Source organism: Colias croceus, chromosome 7, assembly GCF_905220415.1.
Source record: "Colias croceus chromosome 7, ilColCroc2.1".
In the NCBI taxonomy this organism is placed as follows: domain Eukaryota; kingdom Metazoa; phylum Arthropoda; class Insecta; order Lepidoptera; family Pieridae; genus Colias; species Colias croceus.
In genome coordinates, this window is record NC_059543.1 from 7,862,302 (window position 1) to 7,877,322 (window position 15,021).

The following is a 15,021-nucleotide window of genomic DNA, read 5'->3' on the forward strand; positions in this document are numbered from 1 at the left end:
GAAGTCTTCTAATAGCTTCCTATTTATTCAAAGTAAAATAGATCGTATTCTTTGTTATTAAGAAAATTCGTATTATGGGTCGTGCACTTTTGGATTTTCCAAACTTTACCTATTAACTAAACTGTGGTAACCTCAGAGCAATAAACCTATAGAGTACTTGTATCGAGCGTATATAGGCTGTTTTCCAATTACAGAGCATAATGCGACTCAGTGGCGCACAATGCCGAATTATGCTGATGCTTAATTGGAACGTGAAACGCAACAGCAGGTTGCGCTAAGTTCAGTGTTGAAAAAAAAATATTCATAGAGTTAGCAACAACCTCATTAATGTGTAAATAAAGTGGTATACATAATAATTGGTTGAAAACTATTTACGGTTATTTTAAGTAATTTGGATTTTGATTATTTCATTAACATTTTTTTCAATGTTTTTACCTTCATCCATACTTATATTTATTTTTTTAACACAATTTGAATTAACTTTGATTATATCGAAAAAACTACAATGAAACGAAAGCTTTAAATTTTTTTCCAACAATTAATGATAAATCGATTGCACGCATCAATTCACGCGCATTAATTTTAAGAGTGCTCGATTGTGCGAAGCGTTGCTGTAGTTGGAACAGCATTATGCCGCATAATGCGCTCTAGTGCTGTAATTGGAAAACGGGGATAATTTACATATATTTGTTTCTCTCTATCTAAAGAAAACGTCGTATGAAAGAGTGAGATAGCTATAGACTGCAAGCTACATTTCAACATAGTCATGGCACCATTTTTACTATAGGTACGTATTTAGATAGATAGCAGGTGATAGTGATGGGATGTGCTTTAATCGATAAAATCGTGAATACATTTTGCATTTACGGTTTTGTGAAATAATAAATAATAAAAAAAAAAACAAAATTAATAATTAATTTCAGTTGAATACATTATTTGTTTAATCCTACGAATATAATAAATGCGAAATTATGCGAGAATGGATAACTTTCTCTTTCACTGCCAAACCGATTACAATGAAATTTTGTACATACACACATAGGATAGATTTTGCTGTGCGGGATTTTCTTTAAAAACGCGGGCGGAAAGCTAGTATATTATAAAATAAATTTTAAAACTTGAAATGTACCTAATTTACAAGATAGAAAGGACAGTCTTAAAGAAAACATTTTTCTTTCATCCTACTAATAAAGCGAAAGTTTGTGATGATGGATGTTTGTTACTCTTTCACGCGAATACTTCTAAACCGATTACAATGGAATTTGGAAAAATTACTTTTGATCCCGTAAATCTCACAGGAATGGGAATTATGCGGGTTTTTCTTTGAAAACGCATGTATATCAAGTATGTATAATTCAATAGTAGTTTCTCATCTATGAGAACTGTCATTTAATCAACCGTTTAATTTTCATATAGTTACACAAGTAACTTATGTGTAAAAAAAATTACAAATAAAAATTCACTCTCTTTAATCAAATGTATATAGAATGTACAGGAAAAAAAAAAACGTAAGCGTAAGATTGCACAATTATTCTTCTAGAGTATCCATCTTGATAACACGCAGGCTCGAAATGCAGTGAACACAATGTAGCAAATTTCGACGGCGTCCACGGTCCAATCTACTCGTCTCATGTTTTATACCCATTTTTTATTTAGCTCTGGAAATCTAAAACAAAATGAATTTATTAATAATCTAAAAGAGAAAATAATAAACAACAAACTAAACACATAAGTCAAATAAAACAACCACGTGGTATTTTTTATTTTCCTGCTGTAGAAAATTTACATCTATTATTTGCAACAACAACTACTTATAAATCTGATATAAGAAACAAAATAAATAAATCAACGTTAATATGAAATAGATTTTGTGTCATAAATCGATAATATACGCTGGAAGTGTTACAACACTACTGTGGTAAACAAAATGCCAAACGTGAAAATATTGTGACATTTTTTAAAAATTATTTAATTCTTTTGTATTCCACAACCCCATAAAGTGGGTAAATGTTACAGTTACAACATAGAATTATAAAAAAGCGCTTGATAAAACCTTTAAATAGGGTTAAAACATAAATATTTATCAATTTGCTGAAAATCACTTACCGATGGAAAGATATTTTTTCATTGTTTTCATCCAAAACTCCTATTCGACTAGTGATAGCCGGTACCTAAACATACAATAGTGATTTTAGCACACTGACAAATAAAAAGAAACACTATACACTTTATATTTTCTAAATATTTCGTTAAAAACACTTGATGCACCGAGACCTCCAGCTGGATGGCAAACAAAATATAGCCGGCGCGCTACGTTTGAAGACAGTGCAGATACTCTATCGCTATCTCAATCTGGCTTCTGCTGTTATTGACTAAGAGTAAGTAGATTAGAAAATATGTATTTTGTTCTGTCTCAATATAAGAACTCTATAGGTTTATTGCTCTGAGGTGGTAACTACCATATTCTACCTAAGAGCAATTAACCTATAGAGTTCTTATATTAAGACAGAACAAAATACATATTTTCTAATCTACTTACTCTTAGTCAATAACAGCATAAGCCAGATTGAGATAGCGATAGAGTATCTACACTGTCTTCAAACGTAGCGCGCCGGCAGTCAGTTTGTTTTCCAACCAGCTGGTGGGCTCAGTGCGTCAAGTGTTTTTAACGAAATATTTAGAAAATATAAAGTGTACAGTGTTTCTTTTTATTTGTCAGTGTGCTAAAATAACTATTGTATGTTTAGCAACCGGCTATCTCTAGTCGAATGGGAGTTTTGGATAAAAACAATGTAAAAATATCTTTCCATCGGTAAGTGATTTTCAGCAAATTGATAAATATTTATGTTTTAAACCTATTTGAAGGTTTTATCAAGCGCTTTTTTGTAATTTTATGTTGTAACTGTAACATTTACCCACTTTATGGGGTTGTGGAATATAAAATAATGAAATTATTTTTAAAAAACGTCACAATAATATCACGTTTGGCATTTTGTTTACCACCGTAGTGTTGTAACACATCTAGCGTATAATATTATCGATTTATGACAAAAAATCTATTTCATATTAACGTTGATTTATTTATTTTGTTTCATAAATCAGATTTATATGTAGTTGTTGTTGCAAATAATAGATGTAAATTTTTTACCGCAGGAAAATAAAACATACCACGTGGTTGTTTTATTTGCCCTATGTGTTTTAGTTTTCGTTTGTTGTTTATTAATTTCTCTTTCAGATTATTAATAAATTCATTTTGTTTTAGATTTCCTCAGCTAAATAAAAAATGGGTATAAAACGTGAGACATGAGTTGATTGGACGCCGCCACAATTTGCAATATTGTGTTCACTGCATTTTGAGCCTACGTGTTATCAAGATGGATACTCTAGAAGAATTGTGCAATCTTACGCTTACGTTTTTTTTTGTTCCTGTAGATAATAAATACATTTGATTAAAGAGAGTGAATTTTTATTTTGAAATTTTTTACACATAAGTTACCTACTTTAAATGTGTAACTATGTGAAAATTAAACGGTTGATTAAATGACAGTTCTCATAGATGAGAAACTACTATTGAAATACATACTTAATATACATGCGTTTTCAAAGAAAAACCCGCATAGTTCCCATTCCTGTTGGATTTACGGGATCAAAAGTAATTTTTCCAAATTTCATTGTAATCGGTTTAGTAGTATTCGCGTGAAAGAGTAACAAACATCCATCCTCACAAACTTTCGATTTATTAGTAGGATGTTAGGAAAATGTTTTCATTAAGACTGTCCTTTTATTAACTTGTTAAAATGCTGCATGATTCCTTCATGCTGACTGTGCCTTTCTCCTCACTCCTTTAACTTTATCATCATTTCCTTCTTTATTTTAAATTACATTTCAAGTTTTAAAATTTCTTTTATAATGTACTAACTTTCCGCCCGCGTTTTTAAAGAAAATCCTGCACAGTTCCCGTTCACGTGGGATTTCCGGGATAAAACCTAACCTATGTGTGTATGTACAAAATTTCATTGTAATCGGTTCCGCAGTGAAAGAGTAACATCCCTTCTCACATAATTTCGCATTTATTATATACGTAGGATTAAACAAATAATGTATTCAACTGAAATTAATTATAAGTTTTGTTTTTTTATTATTTATTATTTCACGAAACCGTAAATGCAAAATACATTCACGATTTTATCGATTGAAGCACATCCCATCACTATCACCTTCTATCTATCTAAATACGTACCTATAGTAAAAATGGTGCCATGACTATGTTGAAACGTAGCTTGTTGTCTATAGCTGTCTCATTCTTTCATACGACGTTTTCTTTAGATAGAGAGAAACAAATATATGTAAATTGTATACGCTCGATACAAGTACTCTATAGGTTAATTGCTCTTAGTATTCTACGGTTTCCTTCCTTCATGTTTCCTTGTGACATTTTTGACCGTGTCAACAAGGTGTCAAGTGTCAACTGTCATTTGTCATGGATCATGGTTGTCAAAATGTTACAAATTATAATAAAGTTCTATTTCTAACGAATAAAACTAGATTAATTAATAAAATTACGATTTTGAAAATTGATTTCAAATTTATAATATAACATAAATAATTGACTCTATTGGAGACTTTACCTAACTCTGTACAGTAATAAATAAACATGTCACTAAAAATGCAAGTGGAAAAGAAAAAAGCTCAAGATGAAATGCGTAAGCTAATGAGTGAACGAAAAAGCAAAGATAAAAAGCCAGCACAAATTCAAAATCCTCTTGCAAAATACAACAATGCTGGGCAGTTAACCTGTGTATTATGTTCTTCTGTTGTCCGTTCAGAACATGTTTGGCCAGTCCATGTTAATAGTAAGCAACACAGAAGTAATGTTGAGCAAGCTAAAAAATTAAAAGAATTGACTAATAACTTTACTGATGGAAAAGTTAAAAAAAGGCTTGCAACTTCAATTTCTGACGCACCACAAGAGAAAAAAATTAAGGGTATATTAAAAAATGCTCCTGAAAAGAAACCTGATATTATTGAAAAAACAAAAAACGATGTTCCAATCATATATTCACACCATGATGAACAAATTAAAAGAAAGCCGTTAAATTTACCAAATGAAGATGTGGATAATAGAATAAAAGGTAAATTCTGATATATACACTTGTTAAGGTTATGTTATATGACTCAAATGTTATACTTTCTTAACATTTTATGGTTTTTAGAAGACAATGAAGGTGATGAAGACAAAAAAGCTGATGAAGAGGCAAAGCTGACTAAACCAATTCCAGAGGGATTTTTCGATGATCCAATATTAGATGCAAAGGTAATGTATAATACAAATTTCAAATCAAAAGTTCCCATTTTGTTAGGAGGAGTTGGGAACAATTTGTATGTTTCATTGTTTTTTTTTTATGGCAATGAGATTAACATGAATATTCTTAATAATATACCTAATAAGTTAACCCTTACATTTGATAAACAAAACTAATGGAGCTGCGCTAAACAGCCTCTTTTTATAGCATAGGTTCATATATTTTCACAAAAAATGAAAGTAAATTTTAATTTTTAATTCTAAGAAATATAAATAATAACTTGAATTCATACAAATAAAATTTAATGATTTTGGTTAATAAATAACTACTATCAAAAACTAAACATCATAATATAATTTTTATCCTTACACCCAATTATTTACAATTCTATGTAATTATTTTTCATATAAATCATTAAAAACAGTATGTATGTACTCAATCATATCAGTGGCTAACATACTCCGTCCCTTTATTTTGAAGGCTTCCTCGTTGCATTTCCTAACAAGTAACGATGCACCATAACATGCAATTGATGAAGCTACAAGTTGTTTATCATTTTCTCCGTTGTAAATATTATCCGTACCAAGTAAAGTCCAGTGCAAAAATGTAGCTATTGATCCAGATAGAATGTCTCCTTGGCCACCACATCTTCTACCTGACCCACCAATATTTGAACTCCACCGAACATTATCATTAGGACTAAGAAGCTCGTCAATTTCCCCCTTTTTTAAAATAGTTATATTGCTTCCTTTGTTAATTAGTTTTGATGATATATCTATTTTATTACACAAACGTTCAAATTCTATCTTGTTTGGAGTTAATATTATGGGAGAATTAAAATCTTGTATCAGATTACAATTCTCAGTTATAAGAAATAAACCATCAGCGTCTATAACTAAAGGTATTTGTTTTTCACGAATTACTCTTATGAGTTCAGATGTGACTGAAAAAATGTTGCTGTCTCTGCCTAATCCTGGTCCAATAACAATTGCATGCAATCTTTCAAACCAAGGAGAAATCTTTTCAACTGCATTCTTGTCATCTAATAAAGGATGAACAATCAACTCGGGGCTATAAGATTTAATAACTGTAGCAGCTTGTGAAGCACAAAATATGTGTACTAAATCAGCTCCTACCTGAAAAGTTGTAAGGTGTTATTTTAAAATATTAATATACTTATTCAATTATTATTAATGTTAATAAGATCTTCTAAGTATTTTGAATTGATATATTTATTAAATTTTCATTTTACATTAGTGTTGATTTGGTTGATAAATAGAAAAAGCTTATACATGTATAGATAACAAGTTTTGAAAATTGTTAAAAAAAGATATAAAATTGCACAATTTATGTATTGTTAAGTATTATTATGACTTACTTTAAGAGCGCTTATTCCTGCAAAATAGGGAGCTCCTGTGTATTCTAATGAACCCCCGATTATTCCTATTCTGCCAGCTTGACCTTTATGTTTTTTGTTATCTAATGCAGGTATACATGATTGTGCGAGTTTTAATATCTCTGCCGTATTCATTTGTGCAGTTGAGACCTTTGACATATTTAATGTATTTAAAAATATTCTACTTAATATTCTTAACGTGAACATAGATTTATTATTAAATATTTATTTATTTTGGAAACGAGAACAATATTTATTATTTACTTGATTTTGGATTTGGATTTTGGGGATGAAGTTTCAACTTTGAGCAACAGTTTTGACATTAATTGTCAAGTGTCATAACAATATTGACATTAGAGACATTAGACACATGCCATAAATAAGGGCCCGATCATACATGTAGACTGATGTAGACGGTTCATTCCCGATAAAATCGTTGTCTGCAGCAAAATACAGTAAATAGTATGCAATTTCTCCATTCAAAAGGCTAATTTAGTTATATACTTGTTACATGCGTGTACGATAATATTTCATAAATAGTAATATCCCAATATATTTTCACTCAACAGGCACGAAATATTGAATACAAAGATCCAGTTGAAGAGGAATGGGAAAAATTCCAAAAAGAGATAAAAGAAGAAGCAACTACATCTGCTGAAATTATTGCTGGTGAACAGGAAGAAGCTACAGCAGAGAGACAGATAGATGAAATAGATGAGCAAATTAGGAATTGGTCTAGGTACAATATTAATATAAATACTCTTGTTGTCTGTATTTGGATAATTGTATTTGAATCATAATATTATACTGGTATAAAAAAAAATTGTAATTTTTGCAGAGCAAGGCATTTAGACGCGTCAGCCGCATTATATTATTTTTGTCCTGTTTTCAGAGTATTGGACCTCGAATTGAAAAAAGAGGAAACTAAAAAGAAAGTTACCGATATGGATGTGATGGATGAAAATGAAGATAATGATTCTGATAGTGAAGCAGATCTGAATGAATTTTTGGATTGGCGAGCGAAAAAATCTTATAGCTAACTAAAAATAAAATGTACACCAGTAATACACTCTTTTATTTAATGGTTGATATTTGACTAAGCTTGAATTTTATTCTAATTATTAGGTTGCTTTTCCACTAGAGATGTGCTATGTAGCTATTGCTACAAGATTATGAAGGAATGCTATCACAACAAATGCGAAACTAGGATTAGCACATTCATTAATTGACCAATTCTTTTTGTAACTGGCGTATAAGAAACAGTTTATGCGTATTTTTTACTGTTTCTTATACCTACACATAGCTGATAGCACTTCAGCTACGTCACTTGTCGCGGCTCCTAATCTACAGACGGTTGAGTGTCATGCCTCCTCTACACTACTCGCGAAGTTCCTCGGCGAAGTACTCGGCCGAAGTCCGCGGTGCTACACTACACACTCGTTCAACTTCGCGAGAGCGCATACATTTTTATTCAGAACGAACTTAGGGTAACTTCGTGCCCTTTGACTCGGGCGCAAAAACCGACAACAAACGGAAGTCGGCCGAGGCGAGGTAAAGTTGGACGAAGTAAGCCGAAGTGCCTCTCTACATTATTCTATTCGAATAACCTCGTTCAACTTCGCGAGTAGTTTAGAGGGGGTGTCAAAGTCAATACTATTGGTTCTTTACAAACATCTCTTGCTACGCATCCACGGACATCTTTGGTGTAAAAGCACCTTATGAGTAGCTATTTGGAAAATTCTTGAGGGTACTTGTTTTTGTTTAATGAAATAAAGTATTTTTTCACATAAATAATTATTTTATTGAGAGTAATAGAAAGTGATGTCTTAAACAGACATGTGAAATATAAACAACATATTATATTTCACAAGGATAACAAGTAAAAAAATAAAAATAAAAAGAGCAGCTTCATTTTCGTTTCTTGGTGGTGGTTTCTGTGGTGGTTTCCTTGGTTTCTTTAGCTTTACGTTTCCTACCTTTTGGTTTGCCTTCACCATATTTTGTAGCCAAATTATCAAGAAATGAATTCATTTGACTTGCTCTTGATTCTTGTTTCTGTTTTATCATTAATTCTAAACTATTTTCACCTGAAAAAAATATAAACATTGAAAAATATTACAAAAAACACTTATTATCAAGTAAATATCCTCTCCTTTTTTTATAAATTAATTACCTACCTATTAATTGTCTTAATCTATAAATTAAATATAGAATCATTCTATGTGATTTGAGAAAAGAAATAAAATTGAAATATTTTGGAATTCATTATTATCTATACCTGAACCTAAACCTAATTCTTTTTTGAACTCTTCTGCTTCCTTTGCTTCTCGATTTTCCTTGGCATGACGACGTTGACGTTTTTTAGCTGGTTCATGAGTAAATATTTTATAAGCTGGGATTTCTCCTTCGTCTATCATTTCCTATGGAATATAACATAAATTATTGATTTTCTAAATATTATTCCTCCGATAAATTGGTTATTTTTTATGTTACAGATTGAGCTCAAGTATCAATATAGACATTGGAAAGTAAAATATTTATCTGCATCAAAAATTCTTGATTAAAGCTATTACTAAAAGATAAATTTGGCTTAAAATTCACAACTTTTTAAGTCATACAAATATAATTTATCAATTTCATTAAAAGAGTTTCTGATAATCAGTGTAATCTATAATAGTAATAAATTTTCTAGAAGAAAATTAATTTGAATAGCAAACTAGAAGCAGTTATAGAAATTAAAATGAATGGGTAACTTACAGTTAATATTGCTTTTAATCTATCTTCATGTTCTGATCTCGCAAATTGGACTTGGTCTACAATATAATCCATGTCACCTTTACCCGCCAGATATGCATTTTTTAGATCCTTCTTTTCTTCTTCAGATCCTGAAATATTAAAATTTTCAATTTAAGAACACTTACATGACATACAAAAAAAAAATAAATGAATACCTTACAGTACCTATATACTCTTTTTCATATGCTTTAATATCTTCTTCTGTAATTTTTTTAAACAGCAATCGCCAGTACACTGTCCAATCTCTGTCTTTAATAATATTGTACTCTCCATCATCCACACTCTTTGTTGTATCATATAACTCCCTTTTCTCTTTATCACTCAAAATCGCATGAACACCACCAAGGACTTTAAACTTTTCAGTAGCTTCTAATTTGTCATCTTCTTTAACCCTGTCCGGGTGAACTTTCAGAGATAGTCTGTGGTAAGCCTTTTTCACTAGATGAAAAAAAAAGTTTAACAGTGGTAACATTTTAAAAAATAAAACTTGGGTATCCATATATGGCATACTAGCTGTGCCGCGCGGTTTCACCCGCATTGCTCCACTCGTGTTGGTCTTAGTCTTTGATTATATATTATATAGCCTATAGACTTCCTCGATAAATGGGCTATCCAACACCGAAAGAATTTTAAATCGGAACAGTAGTTCCTGAGATTAGCGCGTTCAAACAAACACTCTTCAGATTTGTAATATTACTAGATTTCCGCCCGCGGCTTCGCCCGCGTTTGCAAAGGAAAACCCGCATAGTTCCCGTTCCCGTGGGATTTCCGGGATAAAAACTATCCAATGTGTTAATCCAAGTTACCTTCTATATATGTGCTAAATTTCATTGTAATCGGTTCAGTAGTTTTTCGTGAAAGAGTAACAAACATCCATACATCCATACAAACTTTCGCCTTTATAATATACTAGCTTACCGCCCGCGGCTTCGCCCGCTTTCTCTAAAACGATGAGATTTAAACTATCCTATCTCTCAAGTTAGATCGAACTGCACATGGTGTGCGAATTTTATTATAATCGGTTATGTGGTTTAGGAGTCCATTGAGGACAAAACATTGTGACACGAGATTTATATATATTAAAAGATATTAGATAGTATGGACAGGTACAAACCTTCTTTTTCTGAAGCTTTTTCATCGATTTGTAAAATTTCATATAAATTAGTGGTGTTAAAATATTGTTTACATAAATCTAATAGACTCATATTTAAGGTTTTATTATAAATCAAATAAGGAAAGGAGGCCTGTAAATGTTTATTACAAAAACAGAACTTGTGAGTTCAAAACCATTTCCTAATATTGATTCGATTTATCCTTCTTTGGATTTATCTCCTCGATTAAATTATGCCAAATGATAACAGGTAAATTATATGAGTGTTTAATTGTTTATAAAATGCAGAATTGAACTGTTATTGCCTGAGGTTATTGCACGATGCGCGGCAAAATGTAAAAATCGTTGCCAAATGTCGATTGAAATTTGACATTTACTTGACATAGGTAATATGACTATGAGTCGTAGACAGAGTGTCTACGCTATGAGTAGAGTTGACATATTAAAGGCCCTACTCACGGTTCAACACAACCCACAATCTGCTGACACAATTTGTTGCAGTCGCGATTGAGCGTTCTCTACTCACGATTCATCCAACCCTCAATCTGATGACACAATTTCATTCCGCGATTGCTTGCCACAACGTGTGCACGTCACGTTGATGCCTGGCCTGATGCTAAACCTCAACGCAATAATACGCATTATTAATGGATATGTTACCGGAAATGTATGTAATCCGTCATTGTATACAATTCCTAGGAAATGTATATAATTCCTAAAATCGTACGGAAATGTGTGAAATAAATTATTTTATACACATTTCGTAGGAAATCTATACATTTCCTAAATAGCTATCGGAAATGTAAGATATTTAAGATATTGATATGTCGCAGGCAAGTTGTATATAATCTAGCCGTTTACAAACGGTCGGCATTTTGCAGTAACTATGCCGATAATTCGTAATCAGAAATTTTTGGTTTGGATAAGGGGGTGGGTTAGGTTAGGTTCGTGTTTTTTAAAACTACACAGAAATAGAAGCCCCACGAAGTGGGGCTCCGTCGGCTCGCGACCGTCTCGTTGTAGAATTTTGGAAAAAGACGAATTTTCAGCATATTAAAACAGCTAGCCGTAATGTAATACGTCGGATTGTACAATCCGACTGCGCCAAATATACGCGAGCGAGACGAGGGGACTGATTACTTGCAAAATGAAAATTTGATTTTATAAGAATAAATATAAGTTGATTTTGTGATATTTACGTTAAAAGTTAGATAGTTGATTTTTAAAATGTTAATTATAGTACCTAAGATAATAATATATACAGCGGGACGAGGGGACTGATTACTTGCAAAATGAAAATTTGATTTTATAAGAATAAATATAAGTTGATTTTGTGATATTTACGTTAAAAGTTAGATAGTTGATTTTTAAAATGTTAATTATAGTACCAAAGATAATAATATTAACATAATATTATTACAATTTTACGGTATGACTGTTACCCGATTGTATCAATAAGAGCTACAATAAAAAAATAACAACGTGTTTTATTACAGAAAGCATTTACTTTACACATTTCCTAATGCGATATCGGAATTGTATAGGTACAATTCCTAGGAAGATTATACATTTCCTAGGATATGCATGCATTAAATAGTTTTTTAAACAATATTTTATACATTTCCTAAATGGTATCGGAATTGTACACATTTCCTAGGAATTGTATACAATTCCTTGATTTCATACATTTCCGGTAACAGATACACTAATTACTAATTTATGAAATATAAGATAATTATCTTTGTAAAGCTTGTATCTGTTCCAATTTTATTGATAGATTTCAAGGGCTATAAAATATAAACATCTTCCTCAAATATGTAAAAATGTCTTTCCCGCGTTTATCTCAAAACCGCCATTTTGCGATTACTGCATTCTAAAGTTATCGCGGCAGCGCGATTGAGCCGAGATTGGAGCAATCACAATACTCACGTTTCAACACGCACACAATCTGCTGAGACAAATTGTCTGGTTGCTTCCGCGCCGATGTAATACGCAACATGTTGGGTTACGCCCCCAACGTGCCCTCAACTATACTATTGACGACACAATCTGTCGGCTCACTGCAGATTGTGTCAACAGATTTTTGCTGAAATTGAATCGTGAGTAGGGCCTTTTATGAATGAACAGAGTCAACAGACCCAACACAGACCCCATGGAATTTCTTATTTCACAATTTCACGACTTCTAAAATAAGAAACTAAAAATGATGGGATGATGGAAGATAAAATATTCCATGAAATTATGGAAAAAAATAAATCAATCTAATATGTATTTACGAAAATTTAATAAATTTGTTTGCATTCATGGTTTCAGTCACAGATATATAAACATTACTTTATTTGAGCGAAGTGGCACAGAATACATAATAGTAGCTAAATGGCAGCGGCATAATGCTTAACGTTGAATGTTCCAATTAGAGCAACGCTTCGCACAATCGAGCACTCTTAGTGCCCTTACGCACTAGCGGTTAACCGCGGGGGCGGCTAACCGCGCGGTTAGCCGTTTTCCCATTTTAATATGCAACCGCTTTTATGATTAGTGCGTACAATCATAAGCGGTTGCATATTAAAATGGGAAAGCGGCTAACCGTGCGGTTAGCCACACCTGCGGTTAACCGCTAGTGCGTAAGGGCACTTAGACATAATGCACGTAAATTGATGCGTGCAATCGATTTATCGTTAGTAATTATTAATTGTTGAAAAAAAAATTTAAAACTTTCGTTTCATTGTAGTTTTTTCGAAATAATCAAAGTTAATTCAAATTATGTTAAAAAAATAAATATAAGTATGTGTTCGAGCAACGAACAAATATTTTATTTTAAATTACTTATTATCCATAGTTACATTACATATTACAATAATTGAGCAATAACGTAAATGAGGTCAAGCTGCCTCAGCAGTATTATCGTGCGACGGCCGAGCCGGCCGGAAAGCGCAGTTCACCCTTAGCAGCGCCCGAGTGCTCTATCCGCTCGAATCCGCGTAAATCATATATAATTATTAGCAGCCATTAAAGTGTTCCCAGCTGTCCCATAATATCATAGCATCATTAGCAGCATTTATAGCGACCTAAATACAGTCCACTTTCGATGTAATACGTAAACCGTACAGTATGGATGAAGGTACAAACATTGAAAAAAATGTTAATGAAATAATCAAAATCCAAATCTTCTAATATATAAAAATCAATGCCACTTTTCGTTGTAATTCCATAACTCGAGAACGGCTGAACCGATTTCGATAATTCTTTTTTTATTATATTCCTTGAAGTACGAGGATGGTTCTTATGTAGAGAAAACGTTAATATGTACCACGGGCGAAGCCGGGGCGGACCGCTAGTTACTTATAAAATAACCGCAAATAGTTTTCAACCAATTATCATGTATACCACTTTATTTACACATTAATGAGGTTATTGCTAACTCTATGAATATTTTTTTTTTCAACGCTGAACTTAGCGCAACCTGCTGGTGCGTTTCACGTTCCAATTAAGCATTGTGCGCCACTGAGTCACATTATGCTCTGTAATTGGAAAACAGCCTGTGGTTTCAGTAGGATATTCAGAAACTGCTGCAAATGTGGCTGCAAAGTTACAAAAACTAAAATCAATTCTCGCAGAATCGTTCTATCATAGAACGATTTGCGAAAAACACTACCATTCCAATGTGTAGATTTACTTATCACTTGTTATTTACAATAATGTAATTTTTACATTTCTTACGGACTTATGGAATGAACTTCCTCATGCAGTGTTTCCAAAAGTTTAAGACTTGGGGACATTCAAGAAAAGACTTAGAGAAGAGCGTACCTACGTAAAAGAATAGGAGTAGGCTCCTGCTCCCTCTGCTTCTGAGTTCTATCAATAGTTCTATATTATATAGTATATAGTCCGTGTTTTCCAATTACAGCACTAGAGCGCATTATGCGGCATAATGCTTAACGTTGAATGTTCCAACTTCGCACAATCGAGCACTCTTAAAGTTAAAAGTAATGCGCGTGAATTGATGCGTGCAATCGATTTATCCACAGGATTTATCGTTAGTAATTATTAATTGTTGGAAAAAATTTTAAAGCTTTCGTTTCATTGTGATTTTTTCGAAATAATCAAAGTTAATTCAAATTGATAGATGAAGGTACAAACATTGAAAAAAATGTTAATGAAATAATCAAAATCCAAATTACTTAAAATAACCTTAAATAGTTTTCAACCAATAATTATGTATACAACTTTATTTACACATTAATGAAGTTATTGCACAGGGTTAGCATCACCATAATTCGGCATTGTGCGCCACTGAGTCGCATTTAATGCTCTGTAATTGGAAAACAGCCAGTATAATCGTCGCTTTACAACTTGCTTTACAACAAGCTTAAGTGCCCTTACGCACTAGCGATTAACCGCGGGGGCGGCTAACC

General features: G+C 32.3%; 3 protein-coding genes across 3 annotated transcripts; 1 reads left to right on the top strand and 2 right to left on the bottom strand.

Annotated features, from left to right (window-relative positions):
- Positions 1–4,531: 4,531 nt before the first annotated feature.
- On the top strand, positions 4,532–7,764 carry LOC123692960 (zinc finger protein 830-like). The gene is made up of 4 exons (XM_045637810.1): positions 4,532–5,132; positions 5,214–5,314; positions 7,269–7,438; positions 7,592–7,764. Exons 1-4 carry the CDS (start codon positions 4,655–4,657, stop codon positions 7,737–7,739), a joined length of 897 nt encoding a protein of 298 aa, XP_045493766.1. The 5' UTR covers positions 4,532–4,654; the 3' UTR covers positions 7,740–7,764.
- On the bottom strand, positions 5,643–7,024 carry LOC123692959 (ATP-dependent (S)-NAD(P)H-hydrate dehydratase). The gene is made up of 2 exons (XM_045637809.1): positions 6,682–7,024; positions 5,643–6,439 (listed from the first exon to the last, which is right to left on the bottom strand). Exons 1-2 carry the CDS (start codon positions 6,904–6,906, stop codon positions 5,699–5,701), a joined length of 966 nt encoding a protein of 321 aa, XP_045493765.1. The 5' UTR covers positions 6,907–7,024; the 3' UTR covers positions 5,643–5,698.
- Positions 7,765–8,476: 712 nt separating the features above from the next.
- On the bottom strand, positions 8,477–10,966 carry LOC123692961 (dnaJ homolog subfamily C member 9-like). The gene is made up of 5 exons (XM_045637811.1): positions 10,610–10,966; positions 9,661–9,933; positions 9,457–9,584; positions 8,978–9,119; positions 8,477–8,786 (listed from the first exon to the last, which is right to left on the bottom strand). The coding sequence occupies exons 1-5, from the start codon at positions 10,698–10,700 to the stop codon at positions 8,608–8,610; spliced, it is 813 nt and encodes a 270-aa protein (XP_045493767.1). The 5' UTR covers positions 10,701–10,966; the 3' UTR covers positions 8,477–8,607.
- Between the last annotated feature and the right edge of the window lie 4,055 nt (positions 10,967–15,021).